This window comes from Bos taurus, chromosome 16 (genome assembly GCF_002263795.3).
Source record: "Bos taurus isolate L1 Dominette 01449 registration number 42190680 breed Hereford chromosome 16, ARS-UCD2.0, whole genome shotgun sequence".
NCBI classification, from domain to species: domain Eukaryota; kingdom Metazoa; phylum Chordata; class Mammalia; order Artiodactyla; family Bovidae; genus Bos; species Bos taurus.
In genome coordinates this window covers 65,758,015-65,770,124 of record NC_037343.1, presented here as the reverse complement: position 1 = coordinate 65,770,124, position 12,110 = coordinate 65,758,015, and the positions used below count along the sequence as shown (strand labels likewise).

At 35.9% G+C, this 12,110-nt stretch overlaps 1 protein-coding gene across 4 annotated transcripts in view; it reads left to right on the top strand.

The window, feature by feature from the left end:
• The window catches only part of EDEM3 (ER degradation enhancing alpha-mannosidase like protein 3), a 72,781-nt gene that overhangs the window by 22,209 nt on the left and 38,462 nt on the right, over window positions 1–12,110 (top strand). For all 4 annotated transcript variants that reach the window (NM_001205853.3, XM_059875394.1, XM_059875393.1 and 1 more), the window contains exons 3-7: window positions 972–1,072; window positions 1,615–1,654; window positions 5,904–6,016; window positions 7,129–7,282; window positions 10,896–11,030. In NM_001205853.3, the coding sequence (NP_001192782.2) occupies window positions 972–1,072; window positions 1,615–1,654; window positions 5,904–6,016; window positions 7,129–7,282; window positions 10,896–11,030 (543 nt within the window). The remainder of the gene's footprint in view (window positions 1–971; window positions 1,073–1,614; window positions 1,655–5,903; window positions 6,017–7,128; window positions 7,283–10,895; window positions 11,031–12,110) is intronic.

The window sequence follows — 12,110 nt, the reverse complement described above, 5'->3', positions numbered from 1 at the left end:
AATCCCCATGGACAGAGGAGCCTGGCGGGCTACAGTCCATGAGGTTGAAAAGAGTTGGATATGACTGATAAGTTGGATAAGTACAGCACAGAAAAAATGAAATATCTGTACCTTTGGCCCACTGGGTCTGGTTTTAGAGATTTAATCCATAGAGTACAAGCATATGTACAAGAGATATGGACATATAGCTGTTTACTGAAGCATTGTTTATACAGTAAAAAATTGCGTTCAGCCTACATGTTCATCAGTATCCATACTTTGGGGAATACCATGAGGAGCAGGTCCTGTCAAGTGTATGGGCTCTGGAATCAGATTGCCACGTTTGCATTCTGGATCCATCATTTACTGGTTGCATGACGTAGGCTTAGTTAATTTCTCCGGCCCTCAGTTTTCTCATCTACAAAACAGAAATGATGGAATTTGTTTCAGAGGGTTATGTGATAAGTTAAAAAAACTAAAATATATAGAACAGTGCTTAGAACGTAAGTACTCAATAATATTAGTTAATATTGAACTATCACTATGCAATTATTAAAAAGAATAAAATACATCTGTAGAATTGCAGCATGAAAAACCCCAGAGTGATTTAAGTGAACACATTTTAGGACAGTGTGTGCATATGGCATGAGTACCTTTGTAAATGGAATTTTTAAGTGATGTATGTACATGTATTTCTATGTATGTGGATAGGTCTGGAATGATAAATGCCAGTTGTAACAGCAGTTATCTCTCTGGGAAGTGAGATTGGGTGGAGGGGAAACGGATTGTTGTTAGAGTTTTAAGGAAATATTTTCTTGTATTTACAAGTACATATTTATGGCTAAAAAGTTTTCTTTTAAGGTTTCATGGACTGTAAGAATAGTAAAACTTTTGATTAATGTTTGTTAAAAAAAACTGAAAAGTTATGTTCTCTAAAAGATGTGCACTTTTCTCTTACTTTCCTTAGTGACTCACTAAGACTTTCCTTGCAGGAACATGCTTACCCAGCGGATGAACTCATGCCTTTGACCTGCAGAGGTCGCGTTAGAGGCCAGGAGCCAAGTCGGGGTGATGTTGATGATGCCTTGGGAAAGTGAGTATTAACAAAGGGCATAACATGGCAGCTCAAAGTTCTCAAGTCTTAAGGCATCTTAGAGGCAGTGTGTAATTGTGAATCTGGGAATTGGTTAAATTTCAAGACTGTTTTAAGTATCCCGTTAAATTCCTTTATTCCTTTCTGTTATCTTTTGTACAATATGAATCAGTTTACCTCTTAGATCAGTGAAAAGTTGAGTTGCTTGTTAAGATGAATGTGACTTTTAGAATGTATATAGTTGTTGACACTTACAAGGTGTTGATGCATTAATATTTTTTATTTGCTTTTAAAAGAGCTGATGAATATTTCTGTTCACTTTGAAAGATTTGTCGTTATGCCTAATCTAAATGTGATGTTAAGGCTTTTCAGGTTCTTTTAGTGTTTTATAGGTTACATGGTACTGTAGATGCATGAAAGTACTAGTTAATGGAATAATGGAAACTTCCAGTCTCAGTAGGATTCAGATAATGTCTTATATGTTCATGAATACAAATATTCAGAATTCTAATGTTTTGTATCTCACTATACTTGTGTCATAGATTTTCCCTGACACTGATTGATTCTTTGGATACTCTTGTGGTAGGTTTGATTCTTCTTAAATTATTTTATGAATTTCATAATATGTGTGCTCAAGTACTATGAATATAATTGTAGTACAGTAAGTCTGAAATAAAAGTTTTCAGAATTTAAGATAATTTGATCTTTGCTTCAAAATAAATCTTTCATATTATTAAGTTGATAATGTCATGTGAATGTCAAGTGAAATTATATAGAATCATGGAGATACTCAAAATTTATAGGTATGTTAGCTTACATGGTGGCCCCTTAATCAGAAAAGTTGTTTCCTTTTGGACAAGTAGATTGAAGCTATTGGAAGAAAGTAATTCTAAAAAATGCTCTTGATATTCTTGTTCCAGAAAGACATGCTGCAATGATACTGAAATTGTTAAATTAAAATTTTTATATGTTAGGTCCATTAAAATTTTACTTCTTTCTCAAAAATGATTTTAAATACCAAGTGATCACTACTTAGCACTCCTTTTAGACCTGATGGGAGGCAAAGTTATTTAAATTAATTCTCGTTGGGGGTGGTTTGTGATGGCAGAGGGGAATGGCTCAGTTCCAGCTGTCATGATTTCTGAATGTAGTATCTTTCTAGTTTTTTACTCTCAGATCATTTATGGTATAAAAATAGGCTTGTTTCAGAATTTTACTTAAGTCATAATTCTCAAAGTTGAATTAATATCTAAAGTATTGATTAATATTTTTAAAAACACAACAAAAAATCTTTGTGGTGGCAGAAAATTTTGAGAGCCTGGCTTTTCTTCCCAGTACTGTTTCTATATTTTTATTTCACTGGGTGATTCTTTTCTCTTTTCTTTTTTAATCAGAGACTCTCAACTATATCAGCATCTTAGGAATATTACTTAGGAAGTTTAAAAAATAATCCTTCTCTCCCAAGTTGTTCTGATTTAATTTTCCTGAAGTGGGACCTGGCATTATTATGTATTTCTCTAAAGCTTCTCTTTGTTTATAAAATTTAACCATAGTTGAGACATTTTTTGTTGAGAAGCCCATGATTATTGAGACCTTTTTTAGCTGTATCAGAGTTTTGAAAGTGGTGATTTCATTTTTCAGAAATAAAAGGAATGTGTGAACCATATTATAATGACTATAAGAGAGACTCTTGTGTACCTTATTTTTGGTTTAGTAGTCCTATGTGTTCTGCTATGTTAGGAGAAGAGAAAAAGATAAATAGGTATCCCAGGAGACACAAATTGCCACCCTGGGAGAAGCTAAGTGGTGTTATTTATTTATAAGTGTAGCTGGGTGATACACCTCATGTCTGTCTTGATACAGGGGAGTGAGTGAGGGGCAGTAGCTGTGTATTAGGAAAGACCATAGGTGGATGTACATTTGTTTCTCATTCTGTCATCTTGGCTTTATCCTTATATACTGGAAGCTCTTCATCATCTCGAAGCTCTTACTGATTTTTATGAACCTGAACCTCAGATATTCTATGTGTTTTAAAATTTTTTATCAGAAATGAAGGAGAAAATGTGTTTCTAGGCTGCATAACTTCCCTATATTTAGAAGTCTACTGGTCTCTAGTTGAGCAGCCATTATTATAAATAGGTTCTGTTCCTCTTTGAAATTAAACCACTTTGGCGGTGGTTCTCAAAATATGATTCCAGCACTACCAGCATCAGCATCACCTGGCAACTTGTTAGAGATACAGATTGTAGAGCCTCATCCCGGGCCTGTTGAATCAGAAAGTCTGGGAGTAATGCCCAGGAATGTTGTTTTTTTTTTTTTTAAACAAGCTTCTAGATGATTCTAATATATGCTAAAGTTTTAGAACCATGTGTAATGATGCAGTGCTTTTTAGACTTGTTTGCTACAAATCACCTGGGGATCTGCTAAAATAAAATGCAGGTTGTGATGGAGCAGACTGAAGGCAGGCCCAAGGAAATGTTTTTCTAACAAACTGCCACTTGGTGGTGCTGTTGCTGCTGGTCAGCAGACCACACTTAGAGCACTGTTTGCTGTAACCTGAGTTCTTGCTCCCTGTGGCAGGGAGTACCAGGAAGTGATCATATAATATTAATATGTGACGTTGGCCAAATTATCTAGCTTCTCTGGACCCCTGTTTTCACTTCAGAAGGGCCTAGATTGGATATCTAAGATACCTATTAAGATCTACTTAAGCAGAAGGATTAAAAGAAGTTTGAAAGTTTTTCCTACATTTAGAAGGAATGTTGTACATTTTATCAATACAAGTATTTAATATGTCTAATTTACTCTGTGATCATTTTTTGATTTGTGGTTTCTTTATTTGAAAATAGTAGAGGACATATCACTTGGGACAGGATGCAACCTTATTGTTTTTATTTTGGTCACACCACAATATGTTAAGTAGAACTTCTGTTGTCAGAGTTTGATCTTTCGATTTAAACTCTTGTTCATAATTCTAGACATCTCGTTTCTATTGATTGTAATGAAATCAAACCTAAAACTTTAAATTTACCCCTAAAGTCAACGTTACCATGAAATCTACAGAGAGAAAGATACTGAACAGATTGAAGAGGGGAAGGGAAGAGACCTGAATTTGTTCTTTGTCATCAGTTAGAAGCTTAGGAAACCCGTCAACTAATGGAGCTATTAGAATGAATTTTTAGCTAATTATGGACAAAACTCTCATTTTTATTCTTCTTTGAAACAGATAGTGTAGGTACTATTCTTGGGAGAAATTCTCAGGAGATAGTCTTTGAAAGAATAAGATGAACAGAATTACATTAAAAAGATGTGCGTGTGTGTGAGGAGTGAGTAGAACAGTTGTATCTCCCGGAAGTGATACAGGTCTTTGTACATTCACATTTGTGGCTTCAGAATTTACATGGACTTTGAGACTGAGAAAGAAAAGCACTAAATTTAAAATCAGGTTTTATATTATATTACACTCAAGGCTTACTCTAAATTTTACTTAAACTTTAGTCACTCTTATGTTTTATGCCTAAATTCGAATTAAAAAAATTTTTATTTCCTTTTGGCTGTGCTAGGTCTTCATTGCTGTGCACGAACTTTCTTTGCTTTAATTGTGGCGAGTCGGGGCTGCTGTTTGTTGCGGGGCACAGACTTCTCATTGCCATGCCTTCTCTTATTGCAGAGTGCAGACTAAGTGCTTGGGCTTCAGTAGTTAGGGGGAAAACAGCTCATTAGTTGTGGCTCCCGGACACTAGAGCCCTGGCTTAGGAGTTGGGGTGCATCAATTTAGTTGCTCCTTGGCATGTGGAATCTTCCCAGACCAGGGATCAACCCTACATTCGCAGGCAGATTCTTAACCTCTGGACCACCAGGGAAGTCCCTAGATTAGGATTTTTAGTGAAGTATCAGATCAGATGAGAAAACACTATAAAATATTATCAAACAAAAAGATTAAACAGTCAAGTAAAGGAAAACTACTTTTAATGGACCTGAGATCTAAATAACATCTACTTGTGCAACCTTAATTTAGACTGAAAAATCGACACAACCTGTGTAATGACAGTGACCCTCCTCTGGAGCTCAGTGCAAGCATCCAGAGTTCTTAGCTTCATCAGGATTATAGACCCTCATGGTAATAATGGTAATAATAGATAGTAATGGTATCAAGCACTTACTAAATCAGGTGCTCTACTAAAAGTGCTTTACATGCATTACCTCATTTAGGAAAATAAACCTCTGAGGATAGGTATTTCCTGTTTTTATAGATGAAAGAACAGCCTCAGAGATGAGACTAAGGAACCAGAATTCAAATCCGAGCTTGTTCTTTAGCCCAACATTGCACTGCCTCCTCAGTTAGGGGCCTTGATGTCCAAGGGGTGAAGATGGCAAGCGTTGTATGGTTTAGGATCAATTGATCATTCCCTGGAGGATGTGCTTTCTTCTGAGACTAAGCAAGTTTTAAAATGATATTTGACGAATAGGGTGGGTTTTGTTTTGTTTGACTTGGGAAGCAAATCCCAGTAGAGTTCACCTCTTGCAGCTCTAGGTCATGGGTTATACACACCAGCTAACAGTTCTGATGATGATTGTTTTAAAGTCCTAATGATTTTTCAGTGTGTCTAAAAAAAAGAAGTATATAAAGATTCCTTGCAATATAAATAGGTATTTAATCTTTTTCAGTTTTAGATAGTATCACATTTTTATAATATGCTTAAGGGAAACATTTTTTCTGTTATTTTTTATAATCTTAAGGTATTAACTTGCTATTAGTAGCTCATTCTGAGGATATTTCTCTATGTCTTGGTTGAAAATAACTTTACTTTAAATAATTTTCTTCTCCTAGGTATTAAATAAAACTAAAGAATTTGAAGATGCAGTGAGAAAAGTTTTAAGAGATGTTAACTTAGATAATGATGTAGTTGTATCAGTCTTTGAAACAAACATCAGAGTTCTTGGGTAAGTATGTGAGATAGTAAACTCTGATTTTAATAACAGAAGAATAAGGGTATACTCTTTATTTCTTGGTGGTAGTAAAGCAAGAAATTTCTTACGTTTAAAAAATAAAAGGTGTGATACTGTAAAACACAGAGACTGCGGAATGACCCTGCTATATGTGTGGCACAGTTAGCAACAAGCTTTGGAAATAGTTGCAGACTCAAATCAAAGGTAATCCTTGTATGTTGTTAAAAAAGGACTGACAACAGGTCAAGTATTTGCATATTAGCTACATCACAGTTTTTTTGTCAGCTTATCTATTTTACTAACCTTAACACTTCTTCAAGCCAAACTGAATTTATAGGATTACCTTTGAACTAACAGTTTGAAATATTCTTGGAACACAGGAAGTGCAGGATTTATTAATTCACGTTTCAACATTATTACATTTTTATATTTAATGGTTATTTTTGTGTTACTGTAACTCATTTCCTTTTGTCACACAGGCAAAGTGAGTCTATTCATCAGTTAAATTTAAAAAATAGTTTTTTAGCTTTTCACAGAGTTTATTAATCTATTACATTTAATAAAGAGTGGGGAATTTTTGTTAATGTTACACTAAAAGTCAAGAGATTTCAGGGTGCTATAATTAAAATTAAAATTTGTTAAAATCAAATGTGTTAAACTTATTAAGATAAATGATTCTAGGTTGTTTTTTAAGAAAATGTACGGTATTTAAGAATGCCAAACCCTTTCATCGTTGTTTAGTCGCTCAGACGTGTCTGACTCTTTTTCAACCCTGTGGACTGTAGCCCACCAGGCTCCTCTCTCCATGGGATTTTCCAGACAAGAATACTGGAGTGGGTTGCCATTCCCTTCTCCAAGGGCCAAACCTTTTACAACAGTTACAACATTTGATTCTTTTTTTTTTTTCATACTGGCCATGATTTAATAATGGTTTTTATAATGGTTTGCCACAAACTGAGTAGCCAGAGTTAGGTAAGAAATTATGTTCTTCTGTGATTGTTCCTTATGTACTCTAAATTGTTGGTAGCAAGATACCCACATCTGTTTAGGTGATGATATGTAAGTATGTGTACAATGTGACTAATGTTTCATCTCTCTGGTTGTAGGGGTCTTTTGGGTGGACACTCACTGGCAATCATGCTGAAAGAAAAAGGCGAGTACATGCAGTGGTACAATGATGAGCTTCTCCAAATGGCAAAGCAATTGGGCTACAAACTTTTACCAGCTTTCAATACTACCAGTGGCCTTCCTTATCCAAGAGTAAGTAATTCTGAAAAATATGGCAGCCTTTGTATACTTCTTTGCTGTTTTGAAAGAATCTATTTTTGTGATCCAGCCATTGTTCCTTACCTGCTTGAGACTGGAAAAATAATTGCTTCAAGCTCTATAACAAATTTATATGAACATTTTGGTTAATTTGCATTTGAATGGTGTGAGAATTTAGATTTGTTAAAACTTTTTGTGTCATTGCATAAGGTTATGCTGCAGAAGGAAGAAACAAATGCCAGACTAGAATTTGGGCCCAGAATTATTGTGCAGACGATGTGGTGGAAGCAGTAGAGTAGGTGTTCACTCTCCAGAGGAGAGGATATTGAGAGAATACAGGACAGAGGGGAATGAGGAAGCACAGCAGTGAAAAGGAGATTGTGCGGAGACTTAGGAGGAGAACCGCAACATAGCATATGGTATTAAAAATACTAAAAAAAAGTTTCAGAAGGAGACGTTCCAGCAAACATTAGGATAATTAGGGGTAAACAGAGCCTTGAAGGATCTAACGTGGCAGAATAAAGGGGAAGAAGGATTCGACGTAGGTGAAAGAATAGGGACATTCATTTTAAGATTTCCTCTATGTTTGTAGTTAAGGAGAGTTGGCAGCACAAGCACAGTCAGTTGAGGGAGTTTTTATTATTATTTATTTATTTGGCTGCATTGGGTCTTTCATTGCAGTCCATGGGCTCTTCGGTGTGGCAGGGTAGCTTCTTTCTAGTGGCAGGCCGACTCAGTAGTTCCAGCTTGCAAGCTTAGTTGCCCCACAGCATGGGTGCCTCAACCACGGAGTGAACCTTTGTTCCCTGCGTCGCAATTGCAAGGTCGATTCTTAACCACTGAACCACCAGGGAAGTCCTAGGAGTTATCCCCCCGCTCCCCGCCCGCCCACCCAAGAAAATTTTATATTTAAGGCAGAGGGAAAGGAGCTATTGAAGATGGAAAGAACTCTCTTCTGATATATTTCATTCTTTATTATTAATAACAGTATTATTCTTTCCTTCTTACCTGGGCCAGACATCTCAGCCATTACCAAACTCTGTTTATTTTATTTCTTACTGTTGCTTTATTGTTGAAACTAATATAATTGTATTCATAAACTATTATAAATGTATATTTTACTCTTCTCTCTCTAGTTTTTGCTTCAGAGACTTAAAAATTAATCTTACTAAAGCATGATTTTTATCAAATTGCCCTCAGAAATTTACTGACTCTGCCTTTTGCACTGAATGTCCTTTAACTTCCAGGTTTCTTTCTGGTTTGGCAGTCGACTTTCTTTCTGAGGTTCTTTCATACCCGTACCCCAATGAAATGCATGCTCTGTTTCAGACAAAATAATCTGTTTGTGTTTTTCAAAACACCTAGGGAGTTCTTTGGAGAAGGCAATGGCACCCCACTCCAGTACTCTTGCCTGGAAAATCCCATGGACGGAGGAGCCTGGTGGGCTACAGTCCATGGGGTCTCGAAGAGTCGGCCACGATTGAGCAACTTCACTTTCACTTTTCACTTTCATGCACTGGAGAAGGAAATGGCAACCCACTCCAGTGTTCTTGCCTAGAGAATCCCAGGGACAGAGGAGCCTGGTGGGCTGCCATCTATGGGGTCGCAGAGTCAGACATGACTGACATGACTTAGTAGCAGCGGCAGCAGGGAGATTTTGGTTTTGTTTTTCATTTCCAAACCTTTAGGCTTGCTATAATAACTTCTCTACCGATATAAATAAGACTCATTTCCTCCATCAGGAAATCTCTGGAGATCCAGCGTGATAGTATATGCTTTTCAAACTGGAGGTCGCAGCCCATTCGTTTACCCATTAATTTAGTGGATCGCAAAAACATCTTTTTTGTTGTTTTTGTTTAAGAAACAGACTAGTATTAAATTTCTATCTAGTCTGTGATATTTTTAAATAGCTCATCTGTGAATATCCTTATACACATCTTTTTTACTTATTTCTTCCTAAGGATAAATTACTAGAAGAAAAAACAAAAAAGCCATAAAATAGGGAACGCTTTTTAAGGCTTTGTGTGCTTATTGACCAGTTGTTCTTCAGAAGGGTTCTACTTTACACTTCCTATACTGCTGCCCACACTGTCTGTTATCTCTCTTCAGCCAATTTGTGCTTCCCTGATAGCTCAGCTGGTAAAGAATCCTCCTGCAATGCAGGAGATCCCTGTTCGATTCCTGGGTTAGGAAGATCTGCTGGAGAAGGGATAGGCTACCCACTCCAGTATTCTTAGGCTTCCCTTGTGGCTCAGCTAGTAAAGAATCCGCCCGCAGTGCAGGAGACCTAGGTTTGAAACCTGGGTTGGGAAAATCCCCTGGAGGAGGGCATGGCAACCCACTCCAGTATTCTTGACTGAAGAATTTCATGGACTGTATAGTCCACGGGGTTGCAAAGAGCTGGACACGACTTTCAGTTTCACTTTTAGCCAATTTAATGAGGAAAAAATGGAAACATGTTCTAATTTGAAATTTCTTTTGCTTGTATGGTTTAAAATTTGAAATCTCTTTGCTTATTAGTGTGGCTTAAACTTTCTTGTTAATTTTTTTGTTTCCTTAGAATATTAAAATTGAAATCAAAATTATTTTAAACCATCTAAATGCTTAGTTAATTGAATTTACTTTTAGTAAATATTTTTAGTTTTATTATAAGTGGAGGTGCTGAATTTAGAAGAATCTAGCTGTTCTTCACTTTTGTTATAATATGAGAAGCAGATAAGAAATTGAAACAGAAGCTACTAAGGTCATTATCATAAAACAGTCATATTACTTGCTTATCCTCAGAAGTATCAATATAATTTTAAAAATTATTTTTTTAGAAGAGGACTACAGGTAGAAAATAACTACCTTCCCATCCTTCTTAAATATAATTAGTAAATACTGCTTTTGCTCATGAAAATTAGTACAATCAACCTCTCTTGGATATGAATACATAATTGATAATATTTGCAACAGTGGTTTTAACACAGAAGTATTTGCTGGACAGAAATGCTCTTGAGCAGTTAATGGTTATTTAAAAACCTAGAGCTCATTTCTGGTCAGCTTGGTTCAAGTTTATATTGTGGTGTTATTTGGCTGGTTGAAACATTTTTCTTTGTGTTATTTGTTAGTCTGTCAGCAAGGTAACATACTCTATATTTCAAAACTTTAAAACCTGTGAATAAAATTTTAATCTTCTTTTAAATATATACTATGCTTAGTTTTTTCTCTATGAAAGACTAATACTTTTTCACAGATTCTCAGTTAAACCTCAATTTGTTTTAGGATTGGAATAGTTTCCTAATTTGGTACTGACTAGTTCAAACTGTCCAGAGAACACGATTGTTATAGCAAGTGTTTGCTTTGTATAATTATTATATTGATACTGAATTTTGATACCCTTGAAGAAGAAGTTAAGTGAAAACTTATTTATCCCATGAATAGTATGTGCTTACAATGTACTTCCCTAGATGGTAATTGGAAAGTCACAAAGATCAGCAGATAAAATTTCAGAGTTATTTTCAGTTATTCTCATGATCTGATTAGAGTCTCAATTGAAAAATGGTTTCTTATCCAGAAATCATTGTCTCTTGATAATCACTAATGATAATCTTCTGATTTTATTTAGATCAATTTGAAGTTTGGTATCAGAAAACCAGAAGCTCGGACAGGTACTGAGACTGATACCTGTACAGCCTGTGCAGGCACCTTGATCCTTGAGTTTGCTGCTCTAAGTCGATTCACAGGAGCGACGATATTTGAGGTTTGCTTTTCATAGTTTGGTCTCCCGGGTATTGGCATAAATAACTACTTTATAGCTTTTCTTTGTTGATCAAGTATTAAGAGAATCAATTGGAGGATTTCTGTTATCTTAGTGAACATTTTGTCTAAATTACAGTACATAGTTTTTAATTGTGAAAAGCACAATTAAAAAAGAAAGTACAACTTTGCATTTTATTCACAAATTGTAACTTTTTAGTTTTATTCTTAGAAAATGCCTTAGCTGTATTACTTATGAAATTTGATGTTACAGATGTCTTGTATGAAATACTGTGTTGCTTTGTTTTATTGTTAGACTTCTGTGTAGTCTGCTGCATTTCTGAAAACTTCACTAATCTTCTAAAACATAGTGAAATTTTTGCACTTTTCCTTCATTGAAAGTCTTATCTGTAAGTTTGTTTACTTCAGCGGAAATATCATTCATTATCCAAAGACTTAATATCCTCCAAATAGTTTGTTGTGAACTAGCTATGTCTCACACTTTTTTATTTTAGCTAATTATTTAACCATGTCATTGGAGTGCAATAGTAACAGCCTATGTTCAAACATATGACTTAGAATTATTTCAGATTCAGCAAATGATGCACATAGAATAAGCAGAAATAGGAACTGTATAATTCTAGTATTTAGAGACATTAGGTCTGAGTATACATAAAACAGGGCTTCCCTCATAGCTCAGTTGGTAAAGAATTTGCCTGCAATGCAGGAGACCTGGATTTGATTCCTGGGTCAGGAAGATACCTTGAGAAGGAAATGGCAATCCACTCCAGTATTCTTGCCTGGAAAAATCCCATGGACAGAGGAGCCTGACAGGCTACAGTCCAAGGGGTCGCAAGAGTTGAACACGACTTAGCGACTAACCACCATACATAAAACAAGTTTAATGGTCTTTGTGTGGATGTATGTTCAAAGTATCTTCCGTTCAGTTCAGTTGCTCAGTTGTGTCCAACTCTTTGCGACCCCATAATCGCAACACACCAGGCCTCCCTGTCCGTCATCAACTCCCGGAGTTCACTCAGACTCACGTCCATCGAGTCAGTGATGCCATCCAGCCATCTCATCC